Source organism: Lethenteron reissneri, chromosome 34, assembly GCF_015708825.2.
Source record: "Lethenteron reissneri isolate LAM-NWPU_2019-01 chromosome 34, ASM1570882v1, whole genome shotgun sequence".
NCBI lineage: Eukaryota > Metazoa > Chordata > Hyperoartia > Petromyzontiformes > Petromyzontidae > Lethenteron > Lethenteron reissneri.
Genome location: NC_083812.1, coordinates 15,709,070 through 15,727,215, shown reverse-complemented (window position 1 = coordinate 15,727,215; position 18,146 = coordinate 15,709,070). Strand labels below are relative to the sequence as shown.

At 50.0% G+C, this 18,146-nt stretch overlaps 1 protein-coding gene across 2 annotated transcripts in view; it reads right to left on the bottom strand.

Moving 5' to 3' along the window:
* LOC133350736 (A disintegrin and metalloproteinase with thrombospondin motifs 3-like) overlaps positions 1–18,146 on the bottom strand; it is a 73,598-nt gene that overhangs the window by 19,302 nt on the left and 36,150 nt on the right. For both annotated transcript variants that reach the window (XM_061565418.1, XM_061565419.1), the window contains exons 6-15: positions 14,601–14,684; positions 12,543–12,699; positions 11,349–11,454; positions 9,772–9,915; positions 8,164–8,296; positions 7,290–7,403; positions 5,097–5,245; positions 3,668–3,840; positions 2,218–2,351; positions 1,721–1,844 (exon numbers count right to left, since the gene is read on the bottom strand). In XM_061565418.1, coding sequence (XP_061421402.1) covers positions 1,721–1,844; positions 2,218–2,351; positions 3,668–3,840; positions 5,097–5,245; positions 7,290–7,403; positions 8,164–8,296; positions 9,772–9,915; positions 11,349–11,454; positions 12,543–12,699; positions 14,601–14,684 — 1,318 coding nt within the window. The remainder of the gene's footprint in view (positions 1–1,720; positions 1,845–2,217; positions 2,352–3,667; positions 3,841–5,096; positions 5,246–7,289; positions 7,404–8,163; positions 8,297–9,771; positions 9,916–11,348; positions 11,455–12,542; positions 12,700–14,600; positions 14,685–18,146) is intronic.

Sequence of the window (18,146 nt, the reverse complement as noted above, 5' to 3'; positions counted from 1 at the left end):
CACCTTTGAAGGTCAACACAGCACACAAGGGGATAGGTGGCCAGCACCACGGCTGGCTGCCTTTGTCTCCCTAGATAATAATTTGAGGCTGAGTCGACCTAGGAGAGGCCCAGAAATGGTTCAGATATTCGTCACCGATGTTGGCCGTGAGCAGGAATCGAACTCGGGTTGCCGGGTTTGCAGCGCAGCGTAGCGCTAACCGCTACACTACCGCCACCTACACTGCAAACACACACACGCAAATACAAGTGAAATTTTCTATGAATAATTCGCCTCAGAGCATATCCTACGGAACACGGCTTATCTCCTAGAAGTAGGAGAGCAAGTGAAAATTTACTCCGAGTGTGTACATTTCTTTGGAATATTAAAAACAATATATGTACCCACGCTTCCACACGCATGCACCCAGACGCATACCAACATCTATGGCGCTGTGGAAATGTTTTGGGAAGCAGATATTAATAGCAACAAAAGGCACAAAGTCAAAGTATTCCCCTGCTCAAAAGAGCAATGAGGCAGAGCTGTTGGCGGCCCCGAGCCAACGGTGAAATTTCCACGGTGATATCATGCACAGACCAAAAGGACAAAACAAGCCGAACGTGAAATACGCACGACGGCTTTGGTGTTTTAGTGGTTTCCTGTCTCATCAAAAAAAAAATGTTTTGGCTCTCCTCTCCCACTCTCTCGACGAACGTGCACTCGTGACGACGCGCGCGTGCGTGAGTCTGCTGAGTACGTGTGCTGCCCTCGTGGAGACGTCTGTGGGACATCTAAAAGAGCACGGAGGCACGCTCCGCCATGCAACTTCACGACGAATCACGGCGACACGCTGTCGGGGCAGCTCCCTCACCTAGCGCCGCATGGAAATGTGTCGCGTAGCGAAGTAATCACGGCGGCGAGGCGTGCATCGAGCTTTGCTCCACGATGCGCGCGGCGGGCTTGTAGCGCGTATAATTCGGCATGATATCCAACGTTGCGCTAAACCTGCTGGCAGCTGGGAACTGGGTTCTGGAAGAAGCTCCTTAGCATGTGCAGTGAAACTGGTGCAAGGTCAGTCCTTCAGAAACTGACGTCCATCACGGGGAGATAAAATGTCAGACATCGTGCCGGATGACACAACAACACATTGGAGATCCGGCAACTCGCTGGAGACTTGTATGTATGTATGGTGAACTTCTTTGGCACCGAACGTAGCCAACTGTGCCAATTGGAGGTGTCGGGGTAAGGAGAACAAGCTAAACACAAAAAAACTATTCTGAAGAAATGAGTTTTTAATTTAGATTAAAAAGTGCATAAATCCAGTGGCTTCCTAATATCGGAAGTGGTCCAGACGGCCACAGAAGCGCATCTAAAAACGCGCGATGCGGTGACCATCTTTGTTCGATGACTAGCCAAAAGCTGCTGCCTGCGACAATGACCGGATTTCACGTGATGGTTCATGCTCCTTGACGAGATCAGCAAGGTATTGTGGTTCATTTGCGACAAGCACTTTGTGTGTAATGAGTGCGACCTGAATAAGTACAGAGCGCAATGAATGTATGTTGAACTTCTTTCGCACCGTACGTAGCCAACTGTGCTAATCGAAGGTGCGGAGAAAGGACAAGAATCTCCATGTGGCTCTCTCTCTGTCTGTATGTCTTTGTGCACCGTGTGCGAGTGTGGGGAGAGGTGGTGTAGCGGGATTTGCAACGGCGCAATCCTTGCGCAGCAGCAGGCGTACCGAGTTTCTTGGGAGTCTTGGTGATGGTGCCCTTGACGGTGCGGCAGTGAGAGTTGTCGCCAACGCACACCCCGCACTTGTCCTCCAGCTTGCTCGAGCCCACCTCCTTGTCACAGCCCACCTTCTGCACTCGCACAGCCACAACACCATCCCCCCCCACAGGGACGCGTGGCAACCACGGCGTGGTGAGCGGCGGCGTCCAGAGTTGGCGCTCGGGCAACTGCCATTACTCTGCCCGGAGATTTAAACGGATTGTATTTCAGTAGGGGGGAATATTTATTTATTTATTTTTAATTCTCTTATCTCCGTTCAGTTCTCGAAATGTGCGAGGCGCATTTGTGGAATAATTTTCCCATCAGCCATGGAATGAGATGGGGGTCTCGACCGAATGAGTCACGCAGCCACGGCATCGCACACACACACACACACAGCGTTCAACAACTGCGCTCTTACGCCGAGGAATTACTCGCACTCTCACTTTTCTTGGCAAGACTCACCACACACTCTCCCCGAACGCAGACGGAGTATGGGTCGGTGTAGGAGCACAGCGTCCCGTCGTGCAGCGCCTGGTTCATGTGCACCACATCCCCCGAATCTTTCGACTGGCACATCAGCTCACATTTTTTGGCCACTGCACAGCACATGCCACACAACAACAACGGTACAGGGCGCATCGATATCCCGCATCGCCTCCGCATTCATCGTCACAATAATTTTGTATCGCCGCCTCCACGTACGGTGAAATCGGGGTCAGCGCTAGGAGGCTGCTGGCGTGGAGGGGGCCTGCAACACCAAATGTCCCTTTAGCACACTCAAGTTCACTCTGCTTAGCGGCATATCACTGTTATGGTGCCCCTCACTTTATAGCTCTATTTGCCTCTCCGTCTGAGAGCAGCTGGAGCCGGGGGCCTGGGTGAAACAAACTGACAAGCCACTCCTTTAAGCGAGGGATTCGATCCCACAAAGAAATCGTGCACAGGTGCGTGCACAAAGTGGACGCGTTTGTGAGGAGCAAAAATTATTCACTCGCTCGCTGCGATCTAGAGCGCATAATCTAATCGTGCCGCTACTCGGCAGGTTACATATATATATTTTATACATTAATTTTGTTTAAGTGCATCGTTTCCAATCTTACAAAAACAGCTGCACAGGTTTGGCTTTGTTTGGTTTAATGAGTCAGCTAGCAGTGGGCTTTATTGGGGTTTTTGTAATTTTCATGGAAACACGGGAATATGGAAGGATCATGAGGTGCCACCGTCGGTTTGGTTGGGCGAACAATTTTGTTTCATTTGGCAGTTTTAGAACGTCCAAGCTAATTCTGCCCAGCTTCAGGAATATGGCGAGATTTATTCGCAAATCAACTCTACCCCACACCGACCCTAATTCGTCAACATAGTGATCTCGTTGTTTTGTACCCTTCTACATTTTTACCCCTCTTTTATTTCCTTCGATTTTCTGCTGCATTTCCGCTCTGTTTTCCATGCCTCGTTGCCCAGGCTTCTCTGATTGGCCTCATTTCGGCACTGTTATTTTCCACGGTGCATCTACACACGCAATTGATGCCACGAGCGGCTTCCCCGTGAACTGGGTTTTTGGACAATTTGTCCATTGTGTATTTTTGTTCTTAACGCCCTTGGACGTAAATAACATTTAGAAGCAAAGCGCAAAATTTGCCCTTGGCTTGATTCTTTCCTCCGTCCTGCCGCAACTTGCCAGACACCCACCTCCTTCCCCTTTTGCTTGTCTCTCTACCACCTCTTTTCTTCTCCCCTCTTCTCCCCCATCCCCTGCGTTACTCTCTCTCTAATTGCAATACAGCAGCTGTGTTGTACCTGCGCACAAACTTCCATGTTTCTGCATTTTGTTGCTCCTGTTATGCCACTGAAAAGCATACAAGAGCAGCCGAACGGCGATGGTGGGTGGTAGCGGCGGCGGTGTCGATCGTACGTTCAGGGTGCTCGTAGGGCAGCCAGTGGTGCTTGGTGCTGCGGTGGGTGTGGTGGGAGTTGCGAGTGGCACACTGCTGCGCTCGGAAATCCTCGTGAGGGACGCACTCGTCCGTGTTGCACAGCTGGTACTCGAAAGCCGGGCCCATGCACCCGCGGCCTCCGTACGCCGGACTACACGCAGGCAAAAGACAAAGATGCCCCCATATAGCCTTAACAGATTGTTGGGGCAAGTGCTGTTAGCGAGCACCCTATGAAAGGCAGGCACGGCAAACGAGGGGGTGGGTGGCCAGCACCACGCCCGGCTGCATTTGTCTCCCAAGTGGCTATGAATTTTACACACTGCACAAGGTGCTCATTTAAGACCGAGTCGATCTAGTGGAGGCTTAAGACTGCTTCAAATAATTGTCACTGGTGTTGGCCATGAGGGGAAATCGAACTCGGGTCGCCGGGTTTGTGGCGCAAAGCGCTAACCGCTACACCACAGCTCCCCATGCACGTAGACACAAACACACACACGTGCCAATTCACACCCTCAGGAAACTGTCACCCAAATTAGGCTTTCAAATCGTGTAGGCCCTCAGCAGAGAGACATGTTCATGAAGGGCCCGGGGGGGGGGGGCGAGTCTCATCGCCACATTCCGCTACCTGGATCTTAACCACTGCACAAAGACAAAGATCCCCCGTATTGATGTTCACCGACTGAGGGCAAGTGCTGCCCGAGAGGGCTGATTATGGTGCACTTGGTGCACGAGGGGAGGGGTGTGGCCAGAACCCTGCTCAGCTGCTTTTTTTCTCCTCAGTGCTGATGTTTACACAACACATCAGGTACTCGTTTAAGGCTGAGTCGACGTAAGGGAGGCCCAGAACTGACATTGATGTTTTTTTATGGCTTGGAGTTGAACCCAGTTCAACTGGCCTGTGCTAAACACTAGGTTGCCACTCTACACAAACACGCGCGTAAGCACGTGCATCTATTGAGAGTCCCATTCCGTCCGGTAAGCCACTTTAGCAATCATGCGCCAGACATTTGGCTGACGTGAGCTGTGCGAGACGCATCAACTTTGAAAGGTGCAATGGAAATGCAACTTACGACAATGATGGTGATAACGCTTTCATGGTGGCAAAGATGATGATTATTGCAGTAGAAATGATGTTGATTACTGTAGAGAATAATGATGATTGCAATGGTGATATTACGATTATAATCATGGCGATGATTTGGCAATGATTTGGTGGCGATAATTATGATAATTTGATCGTGGTGATGATGTGTTGTTGGTGGTAACTATTTTGGTGAGGGTAATGACGACGATCACGATTTGGTGCTGGTGACGATCGTGACCGTCGCATTCGTAACGATGATGCTGATGATTATTGCAGTAGCAATGGTAATGGTCCTGCTGCTGTTGAAGACTGTGGGTGCTCACGCGGGGCTGTGGCACGAGCGTGTGCGGTAGCGCACGCCCGTCCCGCACGTGCGCGAGCACGCGCCGAACTTGCTCCACGGACCCCAGTTCCCGTCCTCCCCTGCCAGCTGCTCGCTGCTCTTCCACATGCAGTGGCCCTTGAAGCACCACTGCTCACGGCGCGCGTGCGCACACACACACAAGGCACCCAGCAGAGACGCGTCAGCAAATACTCGCAGACAAAGGATCCCCGTGTAGCTTACATAGGCTATTGGGGCAAGCACTTTTAGTGAGTACGAGTGGGGAGTTTGGTCAGCACCATGCCCGGGTGCTTTTTCTCCCCGGCGCTGATATTCAGGTACTCAGGCAATGCCCACGACTGGTTCAGATATCACTCGCTGCCGATGTCAGCCATGACTGTGAATCAAACCCAGGTCTACGGGTTTGTCGCACATGCACGCTAATCTCTGCACCACCATTTCAAGCAAACGCACACAAGCAAACAAATACTGCATGCACAGATGCAAGCCTCATTACGAAGGACACACAAACACTTGTACAGACGCACACACAAATTTGAAAATATGCATACAAATAAATGCAGAAGCAAGCACGCACACAAATGAGTAAAGGTTACATAAACACAGAGTGTACTGTAAAAACATGAGCAGTTTGATGAAATAATGAGCTCGAAGACCGTTCCAGCATTCACGTGCCACAATGGAGCAACGGACGTGTTAGATCGTGTAATTTTTAAACACACTGCGAACGCTGTTACACCGTTCATCGTTCTCGAATGACACTTGAGAGTTTTCGGATGACATTGCCTGAGAATTCCACACGTTTCCATATTAGCAGCTTTTTTACTTTCTGTGGCAGTCAGCGCCTCTTGCCCGCTTAATTTTAGCCGTGCACAAGAAGACGCCACATCGGTTGGACAGATCCATTTTGAGCTCGATGTCTCTTACAAGTTTGACAAAAAGCAAGAGAGACTTTCCGCCCCAACGAGGCTCTCACTGGCTCAAAAATGCACATTTGGACGTATTGGCGGTACACCGATGCAGCATAACACACCGGTCCTCATGAAACAGTCTAAAATCTAAATTTGAATCACAGTCTGACATTTAGATTTTATCAGTCATTAATTGACCCTGTGGCGAAGTTTGACGTGATTCGAAGGTTTATTCAGTCTCCTGAAACTTAAAAAAAAAATAGGTCAACATTGGCCTTTGATTTGGGTCCATTGAATCGAGGAATCATCCGATCAAGTCTTTGGAAAGAGGAGCCAAATCTGCCTTTGGAACACGGAGCAGCCAATCATCATCATGGCGGGTGCTGCTATACAGCAACAGACTGTGAAGTTTCTTGTTGAGCTGCTCGTAACGTTCATCTTCTGATTGCTTCGACATCACCAGAACTGATTTTGACAGACCACGCAAGATTTTCTGACCGGCGTTTGCTGGAATAATAAAAATACTGCAAAAAATAATTGTCTATACCGCTTACCACCGATGTTCCGCCAATGCGTTTATTTGATGTATTCATTCATTCATTCACACGCCTATCATAATATTAATGAACGCAATTAATGTTTGTCAAAATGCGTGTACTCCCGTGTATTGAACAGTCCCCTGTGACTCAGACCCCTCGCAAAAGAGGCAAGCTGCCGCAGTTGAGCTCTCGCGCTGTGATGTGTTTTCGGGTTTTACCGTGGCACGAGGTTCGGCGTTTCACAACAAGTGCTAGAAACGGAATTGAGAAGCTCACTTTCTCCCTCAGTTGGTTGGTTAAATAAGTGGTTTTATGTATAGCGCAATTCACGCAAGGCCTCACGGCACTTGACAACACAATCCCAGTAAACACCCTTCACATTAAAACTAAGAGTAAAACAATCCTACATAGACGGATAAAGCTAAGAGAAAATACATATTTTCAGGCCAGCCTTAAAAACCTCGACTGACCGAGCATGCTCAACGAACTGGGGGCAAGACATTCGACAAACGGGGTGCCTGACTACTGATGTTCTATCATCACCCACTGAAAGCAGATTTGTCCTTGGTCATCGCTGACAATGTGCCGAAACAGCACGCGGCACGACCCGAAACTACACCGGGGGAGAGCTTACACACGGCGTGTCCACGAAAAACCTTCGTCGCACGCTTTAAAATAAAAACGAGAGTGCGGGGAGAGAAGGAGGGGCACGCGAGTGGGCACCTTGCTGGTCCCGCACTCAGTCCCGTCCAGCGGAGGGCCCTTTTTCGTCTTGCAGAAGTAGGGGTTGTCGGGGTGGCTGCACCACAGCTGCTTGCACGGGTCGAACGTGCGGAACTGCCACGGGTACAAAACAAGGGCACGGAGATCGGTAATGATGATGGTCATCATTTTGTGATTTCAATGCAGACGATCGCAACGCTGCCGCGATGAGCATTGGAGCTCTCCCCGGGTCTTCGCAGACGTCTGGCCAATGTGGAAGATGGAGGTCAAAATACTTTCTAAACGGCCTATCTCTAGCTCCCTCAAGTAGGAAGCCCTTCCGCCGGTGGTTGCGTGAGCGAGCGATTTTCACCATCACCTTTCGCCCACGAGGATTTGTGAAAGTCCCAAACCCATTGGGCTACGATATGGCCAGGTGGCAGTAATAACAGTGAATTATTGGAATAATCTCATCTCTGTGGAGCTTGGAGTGCCATCCCCTTGTATGTGTGCGCCTTTCTTAAGGCACTCTTCCCGTTGCCTCTCCCACGCTCAGACACTCATTAATGGCAATGGCACAAACATTCCAATTCACCCAGTGAAGTTTTCCTGCATAACTAAATAGCATTATTATTGTGAAATATTTATTTACGGTGGAAATAAAACTGGGGGATTTTTATTTATTTAATGTAATTAATTCGAAGACGGTGAAAATTTAATACTGCATTAAAACCTGCAGGATAATTTCCGAATTGCGTGGGCATTGATTAGAGGCCTTTATCGGCGTTTCTGACGGAGAGCGTCACCCCTGGGGTCACCGGCTGGAAGTGGCCGATAGACCGAACCGCGGTGTTCGTGAGCAGCGGCGGGCCAGCGGGGGGCAACGATCACGTACGGCATTGCACGTCTTGTATCCGACGCCGAAGTCAAAGCGGCACTGCTCGTCCATGGAGTAGTTGATGCCGGGCAGCTCGGGCAGCTTGGGCCAGCCGTGGTCGAACGGATCGTCCAGCAGACAGTCGTACGAGCTGCGTGCGTGGGTGCGTGTGGGAACACGACGGGGAGAACAACAACGTGAGCCGTCGTCGTCGTCTTCGATCGCAAAGCGTGCCCGTTGATCTTTTCTTTAACAGCGGTTGTTTTGGTATTTAAAAAAGCAAAGATTCACGCGATAAATAAATCGTTGACTTGCATATAGGACGCAAGGCGGTCTGCACGCCGAATCTTAACAGATGTGGCAGGAGGAATAAATGTGTGCAGGATTGCGCAGGTAACATTAGCTTTATAAACCTTGGCCATATACAGTACTATTATTTAAAGGGAAAAATATGCTCAGCAGCTACTACTGTATAAGCGGAATAAAAAAAAAATGCGGTCAACTTTTTTTCTTCCTCGTTTTTAATGCACAAACCATTTGCACATGGAACGTTTTTGTTTTGTATTGGTGGTTCAATAATAACTTGCACATTTACAGAAATCGTTTCTAAATGTGCTTTGCATGCCTGCCCGGCGCACAATTAAATTTTCTCTCGTGTTGTCCCAGAATTCGTGCCTCTGTGCCCTGCCAGCTCTTTGAAGCCCTGCCACTGAAATCCACAGTCCCTAATGGCACAATTAAGCCAGTGTGCAAAATAACGAGCGATTGGTATTGCCATCGCATTTGCGTTTCACAACACCGCCATTGTGCACACACTCGAAGGGTAATGCTGCATTTCCAGTGTATAGCCCGGTTTGACGTGACCACAGTATATATGCTCGGGAAAGTAATTTAGACAGACTCACATACACACATACATACTTGCACACATACACACCTGTACTCCAAAAAGGTATTGCATACTGCGTTTCAGTCTGCGCGCAATAATTGATTCTCAAACATAAGTCGTATGTGTATGTTTGTATGTATGTCGCCAACCATGCTAACTGGAGGTGCGGGATCATCCACTAATCACATGCCATACCAAGATCTATCCACTGCTGGATGAAGGCCACCCCAAGCCATTGCCCATCTCTAACCGTCTCGTGATACAACCATCTAGCTCCTGCACGTGAGCTCATTTCATTGCTCCATTGCCGTGGTGAATGGGGTCTCGGGCGCCTTCCCTCCTTGAGCTGCCACCATTCAGTTGTCAGTGTCCACTGGCCATCATCACTCCTCGTCATGACGTGTTCTCGCCAATCTCGCTTCCACTCAAAATGATGGTGTCTCCAACGTGCGTATGTCCTCTAATCCACGTGCAATATGTGACCGTACCTCACCATGCTGGTCAGCGTGGGCTGCGTCACACCGCCACAATAACGACATCGACACCGCGTGCTTGCCAGCGTTACGTCCGTACACGCACACACACTCGCGTACACCTGCCTACTGCACATGGCGTTCCGGTCTACACGACCTATTTACTCCTCGAGCAGAAATACTCAGCTCATCGCAAAACCACCACTTTACGAGCCCCGGCGTGCATTCCTGTGGCATCACTCGAGGTTGCGCGGTGAGACTTACTGAATGTATCTGGCGAGCTCTTGGCGGCTGCACCGGGACCAGTGGTAGCGGTGGAACGCGGCACGCACCAGGGGCGCCATGATGCTGCCCATGCTCGTCTCGTCCCCACAGCGGTTGCCCTGCCCGTCGTGCTCCATGCCCAGGCTGTGCCGGTGGTGGTGGTGGTGTCGGTGATGTTGGATTGGTGGTGGTAGTGGTGGTGGTTAGGGTAGTGGTGGCAGCAGTGGCGGTGTTGTCGGTCATCGTGGTGGTTGATATGTTGGTGGTGATTGGCGTGGTGGATGTGGTGATGGTTGGGGTAGTGTTGGGGTGATAGTGGTGGTGTTGGGTGGTGGTGGTTGCATTGGAACGTTGGCAGTTGTGGTGGCGAGTCAATAGTAGTCGTGGTTGTGTTGGGTTGTTGGTGGTGGCAGTGATGGCGGTGGTTGGTGGTGGTTGGGGGAAGAGGATATGTGATTAGAGCTGGTGGTTTAACCCTTGATCCAAGGTCCATGAACGGCTATCAATATTTTAGACTGAAAAGCCCTTTATACAAATCGCATTTATCACATAATCTGGCCACGCTGCACAATTAATGCTTTAAACCTAACCTGGAGGAGATCTTCAAAGCTCTGTTAATGCCACTACATAACAAAAAGCCACTAGCACCTGATGGCAAGTAATGCTTCAGGTACAGACGAACACTCGTGCTCATCGTGGAGATTTCACCGGGGGCTGAACTCTCATCTAAAGCATGGCACTTCAAGACATTCAAGATTTAAAGCTATTCCAAAATCTAATTCTTCTGTGGAAATATATGCTGAGATGTGGTACAGAGAGCGTCAATGGGCTGTGGCATTCTTCACCTTTATGTCCCGGCATGTCTCACGCCAGTGGCTTGCCACAGCTAAACCGCCACCGTGTGCTGGGACTGCATCACAGCTTGGCTCAACATGGCACTTATTGCATCATTCACTCTCTTTGAGAGGTGGTTGAGCACGCCGCAGCTCGATTGGCACGTTATTTGACAGCACCTTAAACCAACTGAACAAAATCTGCAAGTACAACCGACTCATAAAAACAGCGCAAAGTGTTTTCGGCATGGTCAGGCGGCCCATTGATTTTGCGTTCACCGCTTTCTGCAGAGGTTCGTCGTTCAAACACGGTGGGCCACCCTGGTTAGTACTGTGGCTGTATTAACCACATTTTTACCCTCCGTCCGCTTCGCAGTGAATGCTAAGGAATCCCCTGATGTCATTAAAAACGAGTAGGCCATTATATGCTGGCATCACGGTCCAAATTTGAAAAATGACCCTTAAATTGGTCAACTGGGACTACGCATAGCAACATCGCCCCCTACTGGTTGACGATGTCCATCTGTGAATCAGAGCGCTTTCGTGATAGCTCCACGCTAAACTGCGCAACAATGCCAAATACTCAATTACAATCGTCGATTGTTATTTTGCAACTCGTGTATGCCACGTTGACGTTGTCCAAAGCCGGGGCGATAACGGGTGAAAACAAAAAATGATCGAAGTGAGAGGCGCTGTGGCCGGTAGGCGCCAAGGGAGGGCGCTCGTCATGGGGCGGATACTCACACGTGGCCAGTCTCGTGGGCCAGCACGAAGGCGGACGAGAAGCCGTCCTCGTGGTTCAGGGTGCAGCTCCGAAGCGGGTGACACATGCCCGTCACGGGCGCGTAGCCTGCACGGAGCACAGCGACCACCCGGTGACCGTGACATGAGCCGGGATCGGTGGGAACGCGGTGGCGAGATGTTAACTGCAGCAGGTCGTGGGTTTGATCGCGACCCTGACGCCCGCTGTACGTTTGGAGTTTGCTTGTCTCTCTCCCCGTGGTTGCATGGGTTTTTCTCTGGGTCCTCCGGGTTTTCCCTCCACATTTAGAATGAATGTGCATTTAGAGTATTTGGCTGTTATAAATTTCCACATTAAGCCACTTTGTTGAGCTATCATTTGTGGCCAGGTCGCTTCTGAAAAAGAGCTATATAACTCAGTGGCCCTTACCTGGTAAAAAAAAGTTTCGTTTTTAGTGAGTGCGTGCGTGAGTGTGTGAATGCATGTGTGCGTGAGTGAGTGCATGCGTGCATGCGTGAGTGCGTGCTGCAAGTATGCCGCTGAAATCACTTTTGCCTGAACCACCAACTAATGGGCTCTCTACAAATGAGACCGTTTTGTAAATAAATAAGCAATCGCCTGGGTGGTCTTCCTAGTGAGGGTCCAAAAATGTCCGGCCTAATTCCATAAATGCCATGAAGTGCTCCAGGATAGTATTTTCTGCAATGGATTCATTTTCCTTCTAATGTGGGGCAAATTGCTAATGTGCATGCTCTTATACAAGCATGCGCATGTACATGCGTGTGTACATGTGTGTATGCGTGTGAATGTGGGGAGTGGTAGTGTAGCGGTTATTGCGCTGCGCTACAAAACTCAGCGACCCGAGTTCGATTCCCGCTCACGGGTAACATCGGCGACGATTATCTGAACCGGTCCTGGGTCTCTACTAGGTCGCTCAGCCTACTCAAATGAGTGCCTGGTGCGGTGTGTAAACATCACCATTGGGGAGACAAAGGCGGCTTTGGCGTGGCACTGGCCACACCACCCTCTCGCGCGCCATGCCGGCCCATCCTTTATGCTTGCCCTCTAACTGTCCTTGCCCCTCAGGGACTGCGTAGGCTACACGCTTGTTATGCACAGGGAAAGTGCGTGCGCCCGACGGGTCACACCCCCCCTGCCCCTCCATGCCCGATGTGCCGCGTCGCCCGCCGGCGCACCTTGCATGCCGGCCGGCCCAAAGTCCTGGCGCGTGAGGAAGACGACGTGGTCGTGGTGCTCCGGGTGGGCGGGGTCGGTGCGCTGCTGCGTGTGGGCCCAGCGGCACACCTGCTCGAGGCTGCGCGACGGGTTCCCCCGCTCGATCAGACCGATGGACTGCACGCATCAAAGACGAAAACAAAGATTCCCCACCCACGCCCCCCCCCCATATCGTCATGACAAGACTGTTGGGGCGAGTGCTGTTCGCGGGCGGTGCCTATGAAGGCCGGCACGGCACACGAGGGGGTGGGTGGCCAGTACTATGCCCGGCCGCCTTTGTATCATCCAGTGCTGATGCTTAGACATCGCACCAGTTACTCACTGGAGGCCGAGACGACCTAGGGGAGGCCCAGGATCGATTCACATATACTGAACTGGTGTTGGCCGTGAGTGGGAATCAAACTCGGGCGGCCGGGTTCTGAGTGCATTGTGCACTGCCGCTCCCCATACTGCACGCACCAAACACGCACGAGACAAACACCCCCCATATAGCCTCTGGCCGTGAGCGGGAATACAACTGCTAACCGGCTTCGCACACGGACGCAGCATTTGTCTAAGCAAGCAAACTCTGGCCTGGTATCCACCTTCTGGGTCTCCTCAGATTGTTAAATAAGATGCTGCTGGATTGCCATGTTATTGGCACGAGCACTCCATGCAATCTATGCGAGTCTATTCAATGCATGAAGCGACATAAGATATGTTGTTTTATTTACACGTGAAAGCTCATAACTGCTTATATGTGCTTTTAGCCATGGCAAAGAATGAGAAGTCTGGGTGCTTTATTATTGACACATAGAACGACTCGGCACTCGATTAGGATCAAACAAAGCAACATCGCCTCCTTCCCGCGACAACTTGGCAGGACCCTCCTGAATAAGAGTCCTGACTCAGTAAGGATTTACTGGGTCAAATAAGCGTAAATGTAAATAATAAAAGATAACACCTTCAAAGATGATACCATCACCTTAAGTGGCCTCGGCGAGTGTGAGATGACGTGCGTGTGTGACATCTACCACGGTTCGTGTGAGCGCGGTGGAGCTCTCCTGTTATTCAGCACTTTTGGAAGCCAGAATTGGTGGCTCGCACACACACGATAAAACTACTGAGCTGGATCGTGGCCAGGGGGATGGCCATACAGTCAATAGATTATTAAATACATCTGTGCAGAGCTACGAGCGATATCCTCCTCATAAGGGTGGAGAAGGAGGGGGAGGGGGGTTCTCCAGGTTTTCCATTTTGCTTCCACATGCAAAACACTTACGCGTGGAACTAGCGAATCATACCAACACAAGACCCTCCTGAAAGAGATTCTTGGGAATCAGTGAGGCTTCTGTGGATAATGAAGAAAAAAAAACCCCAAGGCATTATCATTAATATTCAAATATAGTTGGGGCAATTTGAATCGCACCAGTGCATTGGAGGGGGGAGGAAACACAGTGCAGCTGCTGTGGGATTCGAAAATTGTCCGCAGCCTGTGTGGCCATGATAAGTAAGAGGAGAGCGGAGTATGGCATTTTATTTGGACTGACATGCCGTAATGGGCCACGCGGGTCATGGCGAATTTGCGAGTGCTACAACACTCCAATCAGCGCGCAGGGTGGTGTGTTGCCCTCAGATTCAAACTGCCTTGAGTGCGGAAACATCTTTGTAATGCTACTCACATGGAATCCAAATTGTGTAAACGTTGCACCGGCAGTTATATTTGGCTTCACTCTCCCGGCCACTGTTAACTTAAAAATTATGTTTGCTTAACAGGCCAGTTGGCACGGTAAAATGCGCATGGGGTATTTACACTGGAGGCAGAAGACTTGGTGACCTACACAAAAAAGAACGGATTTGCCTTGCAGTAATTGGCCACTGCTTTTACAAGCGACTTGGCCCCAAAGCCATCAGGTTGGTGGTGGTGGTGATGATGGTGGTGGTGGTTGTGGTTTGATGATTTCACAATCCTGCCCGTACTCCCCTCGTGTTGCACCCCGTCCCAGCGTGTCCCAGCGATGGGAGAGTCCCTCACGAACCTGTCTGTATCCGAGCAGGATGAGCCTCACGAGGACCACGTTGATCTGAACGCCAAGGGACTCGTCGTGGTAAATCTCATCCACCTGCAGGGACAGGACAAAGATAATGATTCCCCCGTATAGCCTTTCACGGACTCTAAGGGCAAGTACTGTCAGTGAGTATCTATGAGGGCCTGGCGTGGCACACGAGGGGGTCGATGGCCAACACCACGCCCAGCCACCATTGTCTCTCCAGTGCTGATATTTTCCCCGCTGCGCCAAGTACTCGTTAAAGGCTGAGTCGACGTAGGGGAGGCTGAGAACCGGTTCAAATAATCACCACCGTTATTGGTCCCTAAGCGGGATTCGAGCTCAGGTCGCTGGGTTCATAGCGCAGTGTGTTAACCACTGCCCCCCAACAGGGACACATTTCAACATCAGTAAGTACGTGCATACGAGATTGTCCCCTCACGCTCCCATCTTCCTCTCTTCCGAAGCCAAGAACAAGACTCATTAATGCACGGAACTGTATCACTCCACTGCTGGATGAATGTATCTCCACAACAATGTCAGTCATGGAGGTTGATTGACCATACTTCACCAGGCTGGTGAGTAAAGCTTGGTGTAGGGGCTGTCCAACACTGCTTGCTTACTGGTTGTCAGCCATGGCTAGGAATCAAACTCAGGGAGACCAGGTTTATAGCGTAGTGTGATAACCACTGCGCCACCGCTCCACTCCAAGCACTCAATGCCTCCACTCAATGCCTCCATGAAAAAAAACGATACACTTATGCACAAAGGATGCGTGGTAAACCAGCATACTTACTACAAAATTAAACACCGATATAGTATGTAACATGTCAAATAATACGTTTAGTTGTAAATCATGAATCAAGCTTCAAACAGTTTAACACATCATCTTGATTGGAAGTTTCCGTGACTGCAGGAATCCATACTCTTTGGTTCTTTCTGTAAAGTCACGTAGGTAGAAAAAAATAACAGCTCACGACGTTTTGATCGCAACACAAGCAATCGGCAAGGGCCGAGCTTGCATTTAACATTAGCTGCCCCGCCCATTTCTAAACCTTCATAAACAGCCTGCCTCAGCAGATTTTACCCATGTTTTTTACCTGAAGACGATTGCTTGTGTTGCGATCGAAACGTCGTGGTCTATTATTTTTTCTACCTACCTGACTTTACTGAAAGAAGCAAAGAGTATAGTTTAACACATAGGCTTTCGCGACCATTATCATCCATAATATAGTTTTTTTGGATTAGATCACGTAAAAATATAAGTGTCATTAAAGCCGCCACCACCCGACACAGCCAATTAGTTGGAGAGTAAATCCACGGCATTTACAATCTGAGTATTCAGATTGTAAATGTTGTGGATTTAATCTCAAACACACCGGTGTGCTGTACTAGCAACGAATTGGCACGTTCTGTTTACGTGATAAAGCTTAAAAAGAATTGCCATGAAAGGAATGGCCATCACGATCCAGCGTGCTTTCTTCCCTGCATTGATGTTCAGATAACGGAGACTGAGATTAGAGACTTCTTCTTATCTCCACGCCTCAAGCCGCATATCCTCTTGCAAAATAAAATGCGATGCTTGCAAAGAACATGTCCTTGCAATTGATACAGTGGACAACTATTAATGCCAATTTGGTTCGTAACACGGTGCTGCTGTAATGTAAAACATTGGCACAAATTGTAGAAAAAGCAAAGCCGCACAGGACGCTGTTGTCATGGGAAACGTTGAAAACAATGACATTCAACAACATAACATCCGGCGAAAAAACCACAAAGTACAAGTAACAAAAACTCAACGCATTCATCAATAACACTGCCCAAAACTAAATAAACAATAACAGGTGACGTCTTAGGGCATGGCCAATCATCATCATTATAGCAGAGATGTTGAGTGTTTGATATTTGTGCAGCATCACAAAAACACTAAATTGTTCCAAGTACAAGCGTGGTCTATTTTGATTTAACCTCGATTGCTTTCCAGGCACCGGATCGCACACCCGGCTCCGCTTTGCGATTTGACGGCTAGGAGATGCCCCCCCCGCCACCCCCCCAAAAAAATAATGCGCAAGCGAGCAGCCGCAGAATGGCGCTCGCGCGGACGGCCGCGATCCCCTCCCCGTGACGCAACGGCCGCCCAAGGCGCCGCGGGTCGTGCACGGCATCGACAAGCGGTGGCCTCACGCATCGCTGCGCTTCCCCCGCCCCTTAATACCCGCAAGTAGGCGCATCAACCACCCCCCTGCCCTCCCCGTCACCCTGCAGGGCTCCATGCGTGCGTCAATAACATTGCGGGGCCTGAGAAGGAAAATAAATAAATACAATATATACCAGGTGACGTTTCGGGCAACGGCCCTTCTTCGAAGCGCAACGCCCGAAACGTCGCCCCGTCATTTGTTTTTCCCTTTAAAGGCCAAAGTGTTGTTGAGGAACGTGTTGCATTTTTGTTGCTGATGTTTGTGCTTAGTGCACCGCTGCCAATGCAGCAGCAGAAGCATCAGGACACCCAGATAGTTTTCTCTTCATACCGGAGTGTCAAAATGTCCTCTACTCTACTGCATTAGAACTCGCATCCAGTCTCCCTTTGGCTGGATTTGAAATGTCTAGGAATCTAGCATATTAAACTGAATTTGCGAAAAGTACCGTATTATACTAATGACCATCTTCACAGTTTGCACAAAGATCCGAATCATTAATATGGTAATAATGACTAAACCCTGCTTTGCTGCAGTCTTGGCTCAAGCTTCCACAATTCAGACGCTTGACCATGCATGCAAAGAATGCCCGCGGCTAATCCGAGCGCCCGTTAGCACCCAGACCACCAGACCTCGCTGACAGTGCCATCAATTACAATTACAAAGCCTCCACGCGGTGCTGGGACCCACCGCTGCATCGGAGGCCGGCCCGGCAGCAATAGACACTCGCAAACCGTTGCGCGTGTGCATGGCCCACGCCGCCGTCGATTGCAATCGCGTGCAACTACCGTCGGCGGACGCGGGCAACCGGCTTCGAGAGGCTGCCGCGCGTCTGCGGTTCTCTCTAAAGGGCATCGCGTGGTTTTTATCGGTCGCAGAAGCGTGAGCTTTGTAGACGTGCCGCCAGCCCGTCCCATGTGCCGACACTCAATCACTTCATCCCCCTGGGTCTGAGCATCAGGGTCACATACTTGTGTTTTCTCAAGGCGGCTGACTTCTGAACTAGGTCAGAGGATGGTATTTACAAGGTCAATTACAAAAACAAACCTTTTACACACTCCCTTCACCCTGTAACTCCTCAGAAGCTACTTTGTATTACAGTTTTATGGAAGCGAGGTGATACTTTATGAGCAGCCCGATGACACGGAACAAAACTCGGTTGAACAGACCGAGCCGGACGGTTGGCTGCGACTGCGTTCTAAACACGGACGGACCGGTGTTAGCTGTTGCCATTTAAAACTCGGGCCCCCAGTTCCTGGCTCGATGGCCTTATTTAGTAACCCTCAGAGCCCCCGTGATTTATATATTTAGACGAATTATTGTGCTGTAGACACCGCTAATC